At 37.4% G+C, this 18,043-nt stretch overlaps 1 protein-coding gene across 1 annotated transcript in view; it reads left to right on the top strand.

The window, feature by feature from the left end:
* The window catches only part of TEX15 (testis expressed 15, meiosis and synapsis associated), a 74,264-nt gene that overhangs the window by 21,203 nt on the left and 35,018 nt on the right, over positions 1-18,043 (top strand). The window contains exons 3-4 of the mRNA XM_065519039.2: positions 7,125-7,290; positions 15,795-16,032. Of these exons, the coding sequence (XP_065375111.1) occupies positions 7,125-7,290; positions 15,795-16,032 (404 nt within the window). The remainder of the gene's footprint in view (positions 1-7,124; positions 7,291-15,794; positions 16,033-18,043) is intronic.

Raw genomic sequence — 18,043 nt, 5'->3', positions numbered from 1 at the left:
ATATCGAACATGCATGATCTAAATATACCAATTAAAAGACACGTTGACAGAATGGATTAAAAAAACACAACCCAACTACTCTTGGCAAACTCATTCCAAATGTAGTGATATAAGTTGTTGGAATGTAGACATATGAAGAAAGGACATACAAATAATAAGAGTGACTATATTAATGGTGGATAAGTAGACTTCAGAGGAAAGAAAATTGTCAAGAACAAAGAGGGATGTTACTTAATGATGAAAAGGTCAGTCCACCAACTAGGTACAGCAGTCTTAAATATGTATATTTCAGACATCAGACCTTCAGAATATATGAAGCAAAACTGATAAAACTGAAAGGAGAAATGGACAAATTTAGAATTATAGTTGGAGACTTTGGACTCTCAATTGATAAAACTAAGCAGAAAATCAGGAAGAATATTGAATAATCTTTAACAGTGTCAATCAACAGGATCTAATTGACATTTATAGATTATTGTACCTAACAGTAGCAGAATAGACCTTTCAAGCACCTGTAGAACATGCATCAAAATAGACAATATCTTGGGCCATGAGATACATATCAACATATTTAAAGGAATTGAGGCCGGGCACAGTGGCTCATGCCTGTAATCCCAGCACTTTGGGAGGCCGAGGCAGGCAGATTATGAGGTCAGGAGATTGAGACAATCCTGGCTAACACGGTGAAACCCCATCTCTACTAAAAATACAAAAATTAGCCAGGCATGGTGGCATGCACCTGTAATCCCAGCTACTCGGGAAGCTGAAGCAGGAGAATGGCATGAACCCGGGAGGCGGAGCTTGCAGTGAGCTGAGATTGTGCCACTGCACTCCAGCCTTGGCAACAGAGGGAGACTCTGTCTCATAAATAAATAAATAAATTGAAATCATACAGAATATGTGCTCTGACAACATGCAAACAGAAAAGTAAATCTCCAAACACACTTGGAAAGTAAGTCGGAGGCACGGGGCTTCCTTGAGTCTAGGAATTTGAGACCAGCCTAGGAAACAGTGAGACCTTATCTCTGCAAAAAGTAAAAGAATACATTTTGAAATAGTCATGGAGAGGAAATAAATACATAACTAAAATGAAAATGCAACATACCAAAATTTGAGGGACATGGTTAAAGCATTGCTAACAAGGACGTTTATAGCACTAAATGTTTACTTTAGAAAAGAGGGAGTGTTTCAGATAAATAATCTTAAGCTACCAACCTTTAAGAAACCAGAAAAAGAAAGGCTGGGTGTGGTGGCTCACACCTGTAATCCTAGCACTTTGGGAGGCTGAGGCAGGTGGATTGCCTGAGTTCAGGAGTTCAAGACCAGCCTGGGCAACACAGTGAAACCCCCGTCTCTACTAAAATACAAAAAATTAGCCAGTCGTGGTGGCATGCACCTGTAATCCCAGCTACTTGGAAGGCTGAGACAGGAGAATTGCTTGAACCCGGGAGGTGGAGGTTGCAGTGGGCCGAGATCACGCCATTTCACTCCAACCTGGGTGACAGAGCAAGAGTCTGTCAAAAAAAAAAAAAAAAAAAAAAAATTACCACTATCAAGAATGAAATGAGTTATGGCCCACAGGTTGCATCAGAAGTACAAATTGTTGAACACATGTAGTTCTAAATAGATCATTTAAATAGTCTTACAACAATTAAATGTAATTCATGGTTAGAAAAGAAATTTTAAGGCCCAGATGGTTTCACTGGAGAATTCTAAAGATTTGAAGAACAGAAACTCTATACAATCTCTTCTAGAAAATAGAAATTGAGAGAATAATAATATGAGATTAATATGAAGATGGTTCCAAGATGAGACCAGTATAATATGGAAAATACCCCATGGACCAATGTCCATGATAACTGATGCAGATATCCTAAACAAAATATAAGTAAATGAAGTCCGATATTTAAAATGAATTATTGCACACAACTGAGAGGTGAATGTTCTCTTCTGCCACTCTTATTCAGCATAATACTGGAAGTTGTACCCAGCACAAAAGCCAAGGAGAGGAATTAGTAGGTATTTAGATTGGAAAAGAAGAAATAAAATTGTCCCTATTTGAAGAGAACATGATGGTCTGCATAGAAAATCCCAAGGAATCTTAAAAAAAAAAGGAAAACTTGAAACTAGTAAGTTCAGCAAGGTCACTGGATACGATGAAAACAGAAAAAAACAATTGTTCATTTGACTCTTAAACAACCCAGTGGGGCACTGATCCGGCCCCCGACCCCTCCCCAAAACACATAGCAGAAAAATCTGCATATAAGTCACTCCCCCAGAACTTAACTTTTAATACAAATAGCCTACTGTTGACTGAAAGCCTTACTGATAACATGAAGTCGATTAACACATAATTTTATATCTGTATTATATACTACTGTATTTTTACAATAAGTACAGTAGAGAAAATGTTACTAAGAAAATCATAAGGAAGAGAAAATATGTTTACTATTGCTTAAATGTAAGTGGATCACCATAAAGGTCTTCTTCATCATCTTCTCATTGAGTAGGCTAAGGAAGAGGAGGGGTTGGTCATGCAGTCTTAAGGAGTAGCAGAGGTGGAAGAAAATCCAAGTATAAGTTGTCCCACACTGTTCAAACCCATATTGTTCATAAGTCAACTGTATTTTTAAATACTAGCAAAGAACACATGGAAATAAACAATTTTTAAAATACCATTTAAAATAACTTTAGGCAGCCGGGCATGGTGGCTTGCACCTGTAATCCCAGCACTTTGGGAGGCCGAGGGAGGTGAATCACCTGAGGTCAGGAGTTTGAGACCAGCCTGGCCAACATGGCAAAACCCCGTCTCTACTAAAAATAGAAAAAAATTAGCCAGGCGTGGTGGCGGGTGCCGATAATCCCAGCTACTTGGGAGGCTGAGGCATGAGAATCCTTTGAACCCAGGAGGCGGAGGTTGCAATGAGCTGAGATCACACCACTGCATTCCAGCCTGGGTGACAGAGCAAGACTCTATCTCAAAATAAAATATAATAACTTTAAAATGAAATACTTAGGTACAAATATAACAAAATGTGTAAGGTTTCTATGCTGCAAACTATAAAACAGTGATGTTTTTAAAAGAAATCTAAATAAATGGAAAGATGTAGTGTGTTCATGGATTAAAAGACTCAACATAATGACATCATGAATGGGCTTATCAAAAGATGTTTAATGGCTAATCATAGCCATTAAAGAAATGCATATGAAAACCACAATGAGATGTAACTATACACTTGTTAGAACAGCTGAAAAAGAAAACAATAACAGTGCCAAATGCTGGTGAGGATGGGAGACACCAACTCACTCATGTATTGCCATTAGGGAATGTAAGATAGCACAGCCGCTCTGGAAAACAATTTGGCATCATCTTTAAAAACTGAACATGCAGCCATGCACAGTGGCATGTGCTTGTAGTTCCAGCTACTCAGGAAGCCAAGGCAGGAGGATTGCTTGAGCCCAGGAGTTCAAGGCCATCCTGAGCAATATAGCAAGACCCAATCTTTAAAAAAATAAGTAAGCATGCAGGCCAGGCACAGTAGCTCACGCCTGTATTCCCAGCACTTTGGGAGGCCGAGGCAGGTGGATCAACTGAGGTCGAGAGTTCAAGACCAGCCTGACCAACATGGAGAAACCCCATCTCGACTAAAAAAATACAAAAATTAGCCAGGCACAGTGGCGCATGCCTGTAATCCTACCTACTCATGGGCTGAGGCAGGAGAATCGCTTGAACCCTGGAGGCGGAGGTTGTGGTGAGCCGAGATCGCGCCCTTGCACTCCAGCCTGGGCAACAAGAATGAAACTCCGTCTCAAAAATAAATAAGCATGCAGCTTCCATATGATCCAGCCATCCTTCTCTTGGGCATTTTTCCCTGGCAAACAAAAAATGATGTTCACACAAAAACCTATACATGAATGTACACAGCAGCTTAATTTATGATAACCAGAAACTGACAACCACCCAAATTTCTAATGAGTAAGTGGTTAAACAAATGATGGCACATTCATATGATGGTATACTACTTAGCAATAAAAAGAAACAATCTATTCATACAACAACTTGGCTGAATCTCAGAGGCAGTATGCTAAGAAAAAAAAATGCAATCTCTACAGGTCTCATACTACAAAATTTCATTTACAAACATTCTAGAAATGACAAAAGTATGCATACGGAGAAGAGATTAATAATTTTCAGGATTTAGGGACAGGGTAGGAGAATGGGGGTGTGCGAGAGTTTCAGCATGAAAAAATATATAAAGGAGTGACAGGGATGTCTCTGGTGGTAGAGCAGTTCTGTATCTTAGAGTGATTGTTACACAAATCTACATGTGATAAAATTGCATAGAACTACACACACAAGTGGATGTAAAACTGGTTGGTACAGTCTTAATAAGGTCTGTGGCTTGTACCAGTGTCATTTTCCTTGTTTTGATATTGGATTATAGTTGCATGTTTCCACTGGAGGAAACTGGGTTAAGGGTACACAAGACCTCTGTATACTGTTTCTGCAACTTCCTGTGAATCTATATTCATTTCAAAATAAAAAGTTACACATCCACAAAATCATCATATGTGATGAAACTATCAAAATTTGTACATCATATATTACAAAACTATTAAAATTTGTAGTGATTATTACAAATATTAAAATGAAAATCATTTTGGGGGTCAATAGAATTAAAAATGGGAATGAGGAATGAGTTGTTACTGAAATCAGCTGGTTATAGTATTTTATATTGGTTTTGTCATTATGTTAACTTCTGTTGATTGATAAGGTAAATTTAAGGGGCGAATTGTTAATTAGGTTCATTTATACGGAAATTGCCTTAAACCTTCTATATAGTGAGTCTTCATTATTTGAGGATTCCATGTTTGTGAATTTCCTACTTGTTGAAATTCACAATCAACAGTCAGCAGTGCTTTTTTGTCCGAACGTGATACTCAGCAGTGCTTTTTTGTCCGAACTTGATACTCAGCAATGTTTTCACAGACATGCACGTTGGGGTCAAGAATTTGAGTCACCCAATGCATGCATTCTCATCTAAGGTCAAATGAGGCCATGCTTTGCCTTGTTGTTTCAGCTCTCATACTGCAATAAGTGTTCTTTTCCTAGTGATGGTGCTACATTGTTGTATTAGTCCTATTTTTTTTTTTTTTTTTGAAATAAAAGAGAGAGATTTAATTGACTCACAGTTGCCCATGGCTGGGGAGGCCTTAGGAAACTTACAATCATGGCAGAAGGGGAAGCAAGCATGTCCTTCTTCACATGGAGTCAGGAGAAAGAAGAGCTGAGCAAGAAGGGCAAGGCCCCTTATAAAACCAGCAGATCTCATGAGAACTCACTATCTCAAGAACAGCATGGAGGTAACTACCCCCATGATTCAGTTACCTCCCACTGGGCTTTGGGAACTATAAAATGAGATCTGGGTAGGGACACAGCCAAACCATATCAATTGTTAACATCTTTGTTGGTGATTTCACTACTTTAAATGGTCTCCAAGTGTAATGCTGAAGTGTGGTCTAGTGTTCCTAAGGTCAAGAAGGTTATGATATGCCTTACAGAGAAACGCATTTTAGGTAAGCTTCACTCAGGCCTGAGTTCAATGTTAATGTACTTCCAGGGAGAGGAGGAAGAAACTTGCCAATCTGTACATCAGGCCTCACCAAAAAGTGCTAAGGTAACATCTATAGTGCCTGATGAAACTCTGGGAAAGATAGAAAAGCAGCTAAATTTATAGATTAATGAGATTTCATTATGGCTAATAAAAAAAAGCATAGTGGGCAGCATTGTTGCGAAGTTAAAAGCCAGAGGAACTTAGGTCACATTACCCAGAGTCAGGGAAAAGTTAAACTCTTCTTAGCTAGTGCTATTTGACTCAAACATTTCAAAAGGTGATAGATGCAACATGAAAAATGTTGAGCTTGCAGGCAGATGGGTTCCGCAGATCAGGATGTTAAGGAAGAATGTTTTAAAATAACCAGCTAAATGTCACATCGGAAAATGGAAGAACAAGTTTTCAAAACTGATTAGATTGGTTTGTTTTATAAAGATGTTGGCAGAATCTACATAATGCAAATGGCATTTTGGTGGTCAAAAATTTGACCAGGATCAGCACAGTGACTCTTGCCTGTAATCCCAGCACTTTGGGAGGCCAAGGTTGAAGAGGATCGCTTGAGCCCAGGAATTTGAGACCAGCTTGGACAACATAGCGACCCTATCTCTACAAAAAATAAAAGAAAAACTAGCTGGGCATGTTGGGCCTGTGCCTGCTGTAGTCCCAGCTACGCAGGAAGCCAAGGCAGGAGGGTTGCTGGAGCCCAGGAGTTAGAGGTTACAGTGAGAAATGATCATACTACTACACTCCAGCCTGGGCTAAGAGCAAGATCCTGTCTCTAAGAGGGGGGAAAAAAGTTGACCAGATGCCCACAGTAAGTTAACCCTTTCCTTTCCCCCAAGAACAGTAGTTTGTGACACAATGTTTGTGACTCAGTGTTGATGGGAACTTTATAGAATATAACTACCACAAATGACAAGAGTCAATTGTATTTGCTCCCTGCTTTCCTCTGAGTTCACTTCCGTAGGATTAGGATTTTATCCTTTTATGCATCTATTTACAACAATGCTGGAGACGCTCATTGTCCTAAGAAAGTCTGTTTCCTCTTTCACATGCCACTATATCAGGCAACATCTTACACACATGTTCTTGTACTTTTGCAAATCAAAATACCCAATCGTTTTCTAATGTGTAGTTTGCCTTATCATTACTTGTCAAACATTCATGCACTAACAGTAGCTGCCAGGTTTGTATAATGATGTGCATTGTAGAGTCAGAGTTGCAACATCCTAAGTTGAATATTCTGGAGCTGTCATATTTTTATGTGTCAACTTTTAAGAACTCTTAATAAGTATGTGGAGAAAATCATGGTTCATATTTTCATTTATATAAAGTATAGGAGGTGTATATTACTGTTGTAGAACCTTAAATATCAATTGTTGCCTTACGTTGTTAATGAAAATTCAGTACTTGGTTATTTTGTGTCTTAGAGATACAGTTGTCATTGTACAGATGTCCAGTAATGTCATTTTAAATGCAAACAACTGCTTTCTCTTTTTCTACCTTTAGTTTACTTGTCACCTTGTTACACCAATAGTAGAGAGTATAGTTTTATACATGATACTCTTAACCAGTGCAGGCTTGATGTAAGCTGTGATCTGCAGTCATTATGGCAGTTTGGGGATACAAAACTGGTTCACAATGAGGAGCTGGAAAAAAATTTTACTACTAAGAGGTAAGTTACTATGATCTAAACGTGTTTGAGATTTTGTTGTGTTTCTTACTGTGGAGTTTTATGCTAATTTATTTCTACCATTTGAGATTTAGTAAGTTGTTACTAAGAAAACAGATTATTTTTTGTTACATTTTCATAGTCTTTTGTAACATTGAAAGCTAAGTGTGAGATTTGATTAGTTTTATGTATTAATGTAGTGAGATTTCAGACACCCCCTTCCAATTTTCTAACCTTGATAAATTTTTCAGAAACATGCATCAGCACCTTTGTTAAGCAGCCAGTTTGTAGATCCCTCACACCTCCTAGATAATGTAAAACAGCAGTCGAAGTAATCAAAAAGTAACTCCTTTTTACTCTTGAACCCAGCCCTTAAGAGACTGGGTTGATGTTTTGTTTTAATTTAGGAGGATTGTAGCCGACTGTTTCCAGCTATTCCACTAGAACTGTCCTTTCTATGTTGGTGCTATTTCTCCCACAGTTTTTTAAAGTACTTCTCCAGCTTCTTTGGAAAGCATATTATTGTCATTTTCATAAGAATAAAATCATATGCAAAGTTTTCATTGTAAGCATTTTTTATTTATAGGTATAGATTTTGTTTGAGCACAATTTAGCGTTTCTTTATTTTCTTCTAACTTGTCTCCGTTGCCATTTCTCACTGTTTAACTTAAAACCTAACTAGAGCTTGATAGACCTACATGTGGAACTCGTTTTGGAATGTTTCAACTTGTTTATTTTAGAATTGATTCCTCTTGACTCAAACATGCTGCCACACTTGGTGTCAGTTTGGAGATTTGCAATTAATGGGAATGATAGAATTTGTTAGCCGGGCATGGTGGCTCATGCCTGTAATCCCAGCACTTTGGGAGGCTGAGGCGGCCGGATCACCTGAGGTCGGGAGTTCGAGACCAGCCTGACCAACATGGAGAAACCCCATCTCTACTAAAAGTACAAAAAATTAGCCGGGCGTGGTGGCGGGCATCTGTAATCCCAGCTACTAGGGAGGCCGAGGCAGGAGAATCGCTTGAACTTGGGAGGCGGAGGTTGTGGTGAGCCGAGATCGCGCTATTGCACTCCAGCCTGGGCAACAAGAATGAAACTCCATCTCAAAAAAAAAAAAAAAAGTTGTTGTGGCATGTTGCCTTTCCTCTAAAAAACACAGCTTTGTGGGTAAAAAGGGCTAGGTATATCCAGTGACTTCCAAGTTGAAAAACAGTTTGATCCAAAATGAATTCCTGACACTGTTCTTTGGTTTTGCTTATTTTGGACATTAAAATTTTTGTCCTTTCAAACCAGTTATTTCTCCCTGTTAGTGTTACGGAAAAGTTAGAACAAGTACCCAGTGATAGACAGGGCATGTTAGAACATTGTAAATGACCAACGTGTATAGGATTTATTGTTTTCCTGGCTGTTTGCCCAGTTAGACAAAAACTCGTTTGTTTCCCATAGTTATTTACACTCATTTTATGGTACTTACTACAATATATTGATTTGTGTCTCATTCTCCTAGTATATTTTGAGTTTTATCTTGTTTTGTGTTCAAAGTGCAAAACTGAGTCTGGCAACACAAGCCAATTTGAACGGGTTTCTGTACTTGAAGTCAACAATAACCCAACTGGAGCTGAATTTGGTACTGGGAAAGGGGTACTTGTAGGAAAGACATTCTAAAATATGGATTTAGTTCAAGGGAAGAGGGCAATGAAGATCCCCCTCTCCGCCCCACTGCAGAATTCCCAAATGGGAAGTTGGTGATAATCTGTACCTTGGGGCACAGAACCTGTGTTTCATGAGGCTGTAGTTTTTGAGAAAAATTCTACCGAAAGCTCAGCATATTAGAGTGCCTTCACCATTTCCCGTTTAGACCCAAGAAAGATCATTTGTTCAATCATAGAAAATTCAGATTCAATAAAAAAGAGTCACTCTGTTTGTGGCCTAGTTTCACAGTTCAGCTTTGCAAGATTAGCTTGAAGTAGAGAATTAATCCTTTCCAAAGTTAGGGTGAATATGGGTTTAAAAGAAATGAGATTTAACAGGGGATAAGGATGTGGTAAAGCACAAATCTGTTGCCTGAACTCTTTCCCAAATACCTCCTTTCTCCTATTTGGAGAAAATACCTCCTTTTGAGTATTTTCTGCCTAGTAAGTGGAACTACCTCAAGTTTATACAGTAAAGATACACGTTGCTTAATGACAGGAATATGTTGTGAGAAATGCATCATTGGGCAATTTTGTCATTGTGTGAACATCATAGAGTGGACTTACACAAACCTAGATGGTGTAGCCTACTTATACACCTGAGCTGTATGGTATAGCCTGTTACTGCTGTAGACGTTATAAATACTGTGCACTTAGGCTACACTAAATGTATTTTTTTGATTTTCTCAATAATAAACCTTAGCTTACTGTAATATTTTTACTTTATAAACTTTAAAAGTTTAATTTTTTGACCCTTTTTTACCCTTTTTTAAATAACATTTAGCTTAAAACACAGATACATTGTGCAACTGTACAAAATATTTTTATCCTTATTCTATACACGTTTTTCTATTTTTTTATTTTTTTTAACTTTTAGAACTCTTTATTAAAAAACTTAAGACACAAACACACACATGAGCTTAAACCTACACAGGATCAGGATCATCAATATCATTGACTTCCACCTCCGCATCTGTCCCACTGGAAGGTCTTCAGATGCAGTAACATGCATGGAGCTGTCATCTTCTGTGATAACAATGCCTTCTTCAGGAATACTTCCTGAAGGACCAGCCTGAGGCTGTCTTACGATTAATTTGTTTTAATAAGAAGAGATAATATACTCTAAAATAATAATAAAAAGTATAGTATACTAAATACATAAACCAACAACATAGTCACTTATTATTATCAAGTATTGTGTATTGTACATAATCATACATGCTATACTTTTATAGGACTGGCAGTGCACAACCATCACCACAGACATGAAAGTAATGCGTTACGCTATGACATTATGAGACTAAGATATCACTAGGCAATAGGAATTTTTCAGCTCCATTATAATCTTATGGGACCACCATTGTATTTTTGGTTTGCCATTAACAAAAATGTCTATTATGGCACATGACTGTATTTTAAATGCAATCTGGGGGTGGAAATTGATGGTTTCAAATTGAAATTCAGTACATGAAGTTCATTATAGATTGTGGGCCTTGGATGATGGAGAGGTCCCAGAGACTTGTTGCCAAGAGACAGACATTCTTAGTCTCAACCATTGTCTGAACAAGATCTCCTGCTATGGTTACTAGCCTTTGGAATTTTGAGAGCAAGGAATCCCAGCTGCTTCTTTACAGAAGGATATATATGCCAAGGACAAGTTAATACTGACAATTGTTAGCATTCTTTACTTTTTAGAATTCAGTTGTTTTTTTTCCTCCACCATTATATTTTGGGTTTAGATAATTTAAAGTTAGCCATATGTCACCTAAATGAATTTTGATTATTTAGGTCTATATCCAGATCTGTTGGAAACGAAGGCATTTCATCCATGTGATCATCATGGATCTGGAGTTGGATGTAGTAATTCAATGAGACTTTGGGTTGTTCCCTCCTTGTGAGGTAGATTGAAAGTACTTTGTGTAAATGAGCACTTTTGAAAGTATATGTGTTAGAAGTAGGGTATGTAGGAAAAAGGGTAGCCAAATGAGTAGACTGCAGTTTTCCTAACAATTCTAGTTCATCTTTTATAATTAGCCTAACCATTTTTTGTCCAGTTCCCCTTGCTTTGTGAGTTTATTGATGTACAAGCCTAGTCATTTTTTTTTTCTTTTTTTTTCTTTTTTTTTTTTTTTTTGACACAGAGTCTCACTCTGTCGCCCAGGCTGGAGCCCAGGCTGGAGTGTCGTGGCGCTATCTCGGCTCACTGCGAGCTCTGCCTACCTGGTTCAGGCCATTCTCCTGCCTCAGCCTCTCAAGTAGCTGGGACTACAGGTGCCTGCCACTACGCCCGGCTAACTTTTGGTATTTTTAGTGGAAACAGGGTTTCACCGTCTTGATGAAGATCAAGATCAAGATGATCTTGATCTCCTGACCTCGTGATCCCCCCACCTCAGCCTTCCAAAGTGCTGGGATTACAGGCGTGAGCCCCTGCGCCCGGCAATAGTCATTATATTTAAATAAACATAGGATAAGACTTGCTTGGAAATCCTCTTCTGGTGGCTGTGAGCAAGGAAGCCTAGTTGCTACCAGCTTCCTTCTTGCGACCATGATGGGAGCTGGATATGGATAAAGATAAAGCTCTGCACAGCAGAGGGAGAGTTGTGGGGAAAAACAAGTTCCTCATATCACTGAGGGGCCAAGTTCAGAATCTGCCTGTGGTGAGCAGCATAATACTCCCCCAAAGATGTCCACATCCTAATCCCCAGAAACTGTGAATATATCACCTTACATCCTTACATGGCAGAAAGGACTTTGCAGGTGTGATTGAGGTTACAGACCTGGAGATGGGTGAGTATCCGAGGTGATCTTAGTGGGCCCAGTTTAATCACAGGAGCTTTTAATAACAGAAGAGGGAGGCAGAAGAATGGATCAGAGAGCAGAAATGAAAGAAAAAAGAGATATGAGGGAGACTCAGCTTGCCTTTTCTGGCTTTGAAGATGAAAAAAGGAGATTATGAGCCAAGGATTGTGGATAACTTCTAGAAGCTGGGAAATGTCCTTAGCTAACAGCCAGCAAGGAAATGGAGACCTCAATCCTACAACTGCTGGTAATTCAATTCTGCCAGCTTGGAAAGAGATCCTCCCCTAGAACCTCAGAAAGGAACACAATCCAGACAGATGACACCTTGATTTTAGCCCAGTGAGAGTCATGTCTGACTTCTCTATGTAACTAAAATAATAAATTTATGCTTTTTAATCTATTAAGTTTGTGAGAATTTGTCATAGCAGCAAAGGAAACAAAGTCTTATATCTGGAGTTGGGTGGCATTAGCACATTCTTAAATATTGTGGAATCCCAATTTCTCTTAGCTGTCAGCGTTTTGGTTCTTATATTGTACTTTGGGCCAGCTGGATACTGAGTTCTTATCACTAGCAATCTGATGGATTTGAAAATTATTAAGTTCTCTTTAAAGATCTCCAAAGAAATAATTTTATTTTCTTTATTATAAAAAAAAAAAAACTTACTTGAATACTTTTAATCTCTACTTTAGGCAACCGCCACCCCATAGCTAAATACCTCGTATGAACTTGTGTTTCCACTTAAACTTAGAGATAAAATACTTCCCAGAGTTTCATTTACTGAACAAAAAATTACCTACTATATGTAGGTTGTCTTGGAACCTATTCTAAATGATGTAATTAACTATGACATAGGCATTCCATCCAAAGCACTTATACTTTTTTGTAGTTGGCTTAAATGAGACAGCATGTTAGCACAGAGTAAATTAAGAGTTCCTGGTCTACAGAAAGATATACAAGATTCCAATTCTATTTCATCCACTCAGCTTCTCTATCATATGAGTTTTCTCATCTGTCTTTTATGTTTATTTACTTAATATTTAATAAAATATCAGTTAAAAAGTAATGACCAAAATTAAAAACCCACAAGCAAGAGTGTAACTACAAATTCTAAGACTTGAGTGTTGTGTTGATTTTGAGCTTTCCACCCCAGAGCTTAAAGTACATGCAGGGTTCAGAGGTGACAGACTTTGACATCTATCCCTCATTAGTATTGCTGCAGAAAAACATGAGGAAACATTTCTAGAAAATTATTTTATATATTTTTAAAATTTAAGATAATATGAATATTAGCACAGATTCTGATGCTTATTAATGTCTTTTGGTAAAAGAGAACTTTGTATTTGCTAGTTCTTCAGATTCTTACCCAGTTATTTATCAAGCAGGTGAAGCTCCCTGCCTGATGCACTAGAAGTCAGTACTGGCATACTGGGTTTTTGAGAAAAGAAAAGCTATTATTGCAGGTAGACTCACAAGGAGACAGGAGGTCAAGCCCAAATCTGTCTCCCCATGCTAGCTTCAAAGCAGTAATTTTATTAGAAATGGTTTGGGGGTGGATTCTAGGATCTTTAGGTGATTGGTGGAAGGAAAGGGAGGTGTAGAAAGTCCTTGGGCATGCACAGTTGTCTCTTTATGCCTCCTTATGGGTACCATGTGCAAATTTGGGGAGAGTTAGTATAAAACACACAGTGGAAATTCAGGCTGTGATGTCAGCAAGCTCATTCTGTATAAACTTCGTTTGGCCATATTGGTTCCAAATGATTTCAGCCAGTATTGTTACAAGCGGAGGGAATTTGAGTATTTCAGTAAGGTTTCTTATATGCCATCCTGCAAGCTTAAGAATTTCTTTTTTTTTTTTTTTTTTTTTTTTTTTTTTCTGAGACGGAGTCTCACGCTGTTGCCCAGGCTGGAGTGCAGTGGCGCGATCTCGGCTCACTGCAAGCTCCGCCTCCTGGGTTCACGCCATTCTCCTGCCTCAGCCTCCTGAGTAGCTAGGACTACAGGCGCCCGCCACCGCGCCCGGCTAATTTTTTGTATTTTTAGTAGAGATGGGGTTTCACTGTGGTCTCGATCTCCTGACCTTGTGATCCGCCCACCTCGGCCTCCCAAAGTGCTGGGATTACAGGCTTGAGCCACCGCGCCCGGCCAAGAATTTCTACTAGTCAATGGTTTCTTTATTTCTTGGGGACACAGTTTCAATTACATGTTACTGTGCACAGAAAAGAGTCTTTAGGCTCATTTTACCTATTGTTTCTGAAATGGAAGTCTTGAGACTCAGAGTTTCTGTCATTTAAAGTCGTGATTTAGATCATTTCTGAATAAATTTGGAAAGCCAACCTTTTATGAAATTTTTAGAGGCAGAAATAGATCAAAAACTAACTTTTCTATGGGTCATTTTTTTTACTAACATATTCAGGCCCTTTTTTTTCCAAATATAATTCTGAAGACACACTGAAAAATAAAAAGTATTAGTAGTATAATTACCAATACAAAACTCCAGGGAATATTTTCTACTTCAATTTACAGAGGATTTTGTGGCCCTGGATCAGATTTTTATTGTTACATTTGTTTCATTCCACTGAAACCCTTATGATGATATAATGGTAGTCAGGGAGATGACCAGGTTAAAAAAAAAAAAAGAATTTGGCCCAAAATACCCTGGTGCCACTGTGGAAAAACCCTGCTGTAGGGTTTACATTATACATCTTTAATTTATTCTGGTGTACCTTCAAATGTTACTTTTATGTGTAGTGTAAGAATCTTAGACAGTAATCTTAGTGGTTCACAGAATTGACTGATGTCAAGTTGAAATCAAGAGCAGGAAATGCCAATTTGTGGAGCCAAGAGTTAAGGCTGACATTTCCAAGAAATAGAAATGATCATTATCTAATCAATCAGTCTTGCTTTTGTGGTCCTGCCTACTGTTAATGATGAGTCATTCTTGAAAGTAAGTATTAATATACTTATTAATACTTATGTGCATGGTATACTTTAAACAAATTCTGTAACTGGTATTCCAGGAAATAAATCTTGGAACCTTGTGGTTCTCAAGAACAATTTGCCTTTTGTGGTATATACATTCCTTTGCTAGGTTCTGTAGATTCTCCATTGCAGATAATCATTTGGACCCTAGTGTCTGAACCACTCTATTGTACCACCTGGTGTGGCAATTTCTGCTGCCACTACTCCTGAGCAAGCCATATAGAATATCTAATCTGCCAATTTTAGGGAAGGGATATATATTTTATATGTTTAAATGGGTCTTGTAGTGGAAGTAGTAGAATTGGGGCTTTCTATACTTCAGATTATAGTCTTTTCTGAGGTTGATTCGTAATTTTCTTTACCTAAGATAAGATCCTGTAATCAAATATTAGCTTGTTTCTCCCAGCTGTTACCTAAATCCCTGAAGAATGGAGAATGTCCCTAATAATTGACTATGTGTGTGCATATGTGTGTGCGTTTGTGTCTATAGATGTGTAGAGATACATAGATGTAGACAAGGTATTTTGTTTAGAAAATGTATGTTCTTCCCTCCATAACACAATTAACAAAAATGTGAGCTCTGGAACCTGACAGACAAGAATTGGCGTATATAATTCCAACTCCTTTGTCATTTTCCTACTTTGGCAAGATTTAACTTTCTGAACCTATTTTCCTCGTCTTAAAAATGTCGATAGCAACAAAATAAACTATAAAAACTTGGGAGGTTGAGAATGAAATGAGAAGATGCATGTAAAGTTTAAGACTTTGTACTGGTTACACTAGCAGCATTTAAGAAATGTTAGCCGCTGTTATTTTAGACCAGGGATGATGATAATGTTCATAAATCTTGGATAAGTAATCCTGAATTTGTTTCTAAGATGATTTTTCAACCTAATTTATCATCACAGTATAGTAATACCTCTGAATATCAAAACTTCTCTTACTTTCTAACTATGGTCAGTGGAAATACGTATCTTCTTGAAAATTTTGTTGATACTTATCTTTAACTGTATACATTGTTTGTTTTACATTAGGTCAGAGATGCGTGAAAGTGGAAGACATTGCAGAGAACTTGAAGAACATTTCTGCTTTTTAGCACTTCCGCAGAGTGATGTAGCCCAGATATATCAGAATGGAATAAGTACCAGAGCATCTACATTGAAGATACTAGGAAATCCTCTTCTTGGAATTTATATGTTTAGACATGTTGATATTGCCTTGAATTATTCTCATAGTCGAAGCATTACTGTAGAAAGTATTTTAATTTTTAAGGTAGGTATCATAAAACAAATATTAAGTATGTGGACAGTTTGCTTTAAATTGACCTGAACATATTATCCTTTCCATATAAAGTGTTAATGTTTTTAAATTCCAGTCTATTAAATAAGTAATAATTATTTTTATTATTTTTGTCATCATTATTCAAAATTTTCTCCTTTCCTCTTTACTTGGGTGTGCAACACAAAGCAAAAAAAAAAAAAAGCAAAGGCAGCCTCCATCTTTGTCTTCCCAATATATATATTTTTCTGTTCTAATAGGCCCACCTTTTACTCTCTTGTTTCTATCATAATAAGTACTATAGTGTTTTACATACCCTCCTCTAAAGCATTATATTATAATAATTTTGGTTTAAGCTAGTTCTTTTTAAACTCCTGTAGTTTATTTTAGTTAATAGTATTGTATCAATGTTAAATTCTTAATTTTGATGATTTTGCTATGGTTATGTAAGATGTTAACGTTAAGAAAAGCTGGGCACAGGGTATATGGGACCTTTGAACTATTTTGTGCATGTGTGCGTGCACGCGTGCGTGTGTGTGTGTCTCAAAGCCTTATTGAAGAAAATTAGCCACCACATAAATGTCCAGCAATAGTGTATTATGAATGTATCACATATTATGTCTCTGAAATAAGAAGTATCTGTTGCAGTTAGATTTATGGAGAATTCTTAAAGATGTGGGAAAATGCTTATGCAATCATGTTTAACTTTTTAAATTTTTTAAAAATGAGATATCAAGATGATATAAAATGTGCTTAGTTGTTATGAGTGATGATCTTGGGATCATGACAGTATAGTTTTCTGTACTTTCTAGTTTTCCAAATTAGCATTTTCCAAACATCCAGTGGTAAGTGTTCCTTCCGTTCCCTTCCGCTTCCGCTTCCCCTTCCCCTTTCCCCTTTCCCCTTTTTCCTTTCCCCTTTCCCCTTTTTCCTTTCCCTTTTCCCCTTTCTCCTGTTTTCTTCTTTTTTCTCCCTTTCTCCCTTCCATTTGCTTTCATTTTTTTTGAGAGAAAGTATCACTCCGTCACCCAGACTGGAGTTCAGTGGTGCAAGCTCAGAGTGCAGCATTTCTAACTGTAGTAAATGAGATTGCTTTCCTGATTTCCTTTTTAGACGAATAACTATTATCATATAGAAATACTAATGATGAGTGTTTGTTGATTTTGTATCCTGCAACTTTACTAAGTTTATCAGTTCTAAGAGGGTTTTTTTAAATGACACTAGGTTTTCCTAAATATAAGATCATGTCATCTACAAACAAGGACAATTTGACTTCTTCCTTTCCCATTTTGATGCACTTTATTTTTTTCACTTGCCTGATTGCTCTGGCTAGTACTTTTAGAGCTATATTGAATAGAAATGGTAAAAGTGAGCATCCTTGTCTTCTTCCAGATCCTTGTAAAAAGGCTTTCAATTTTTCCCCATTCAGTATATTAGCTGTGGGTTTGTCATATATGAGTTTTATTGTTTTGAGATATATTCCTTCTATACCCAATTTGTTGGGACTTTTTGTGAAGGAATGTTCAGTTTTACTGCTTTTTTCAGCATCTAATGAAATAATAGGTTTTTGTCCTTGATTCTCTTGATGTGATTTATCACATTTATTGATTTGCATATGATGAACCATCCTTGCATCCCTGGTATGAATCCCACTTGGTCATGATGAATGATATTTTTAATATGTTGTTGAATTCAGTTGCTAATATTTTGTTGAGGATTTTTACATCTCTGTTCATCAGGGGTGTTGGCCCATAGCTTCTTTTGTTGTCTTTGGTTTTGGCATCAAGGCAATACTGGCCTTGTGGAATGAGTTTGGAAGTATCTCCTCCCCTTCAATTTTTTGGAATAGGTTGATTAGAATTGGTATTATTCTTTAATGTTGTTTAGAATTTAGTGGTGAAGCCATCAGGACCTGGGCTTTTTTTTTTTGTCGGAAGACTTTATTACTGTTTTGATCTTGTCATTCATTATTTACTTGTTCAAGTTTTCTGTTTCTTCATGGTCC

Source organism: Macaca fascicularis, chromosome 8 (genome assembly GCF_037993035.2).
Source record: "Macaca fascicularis isolate 582-1 chromosome 8, T2T-MFA8v1.1".
NCBI lineage: Eukaryota > Metazoa > Chordata > Mammalia > Primates > Cercopithecidae > Macaca > Macaca fascicularis.
This window is presented reverse-complemented; position numbering and strand designations above follow the sequence as displayed.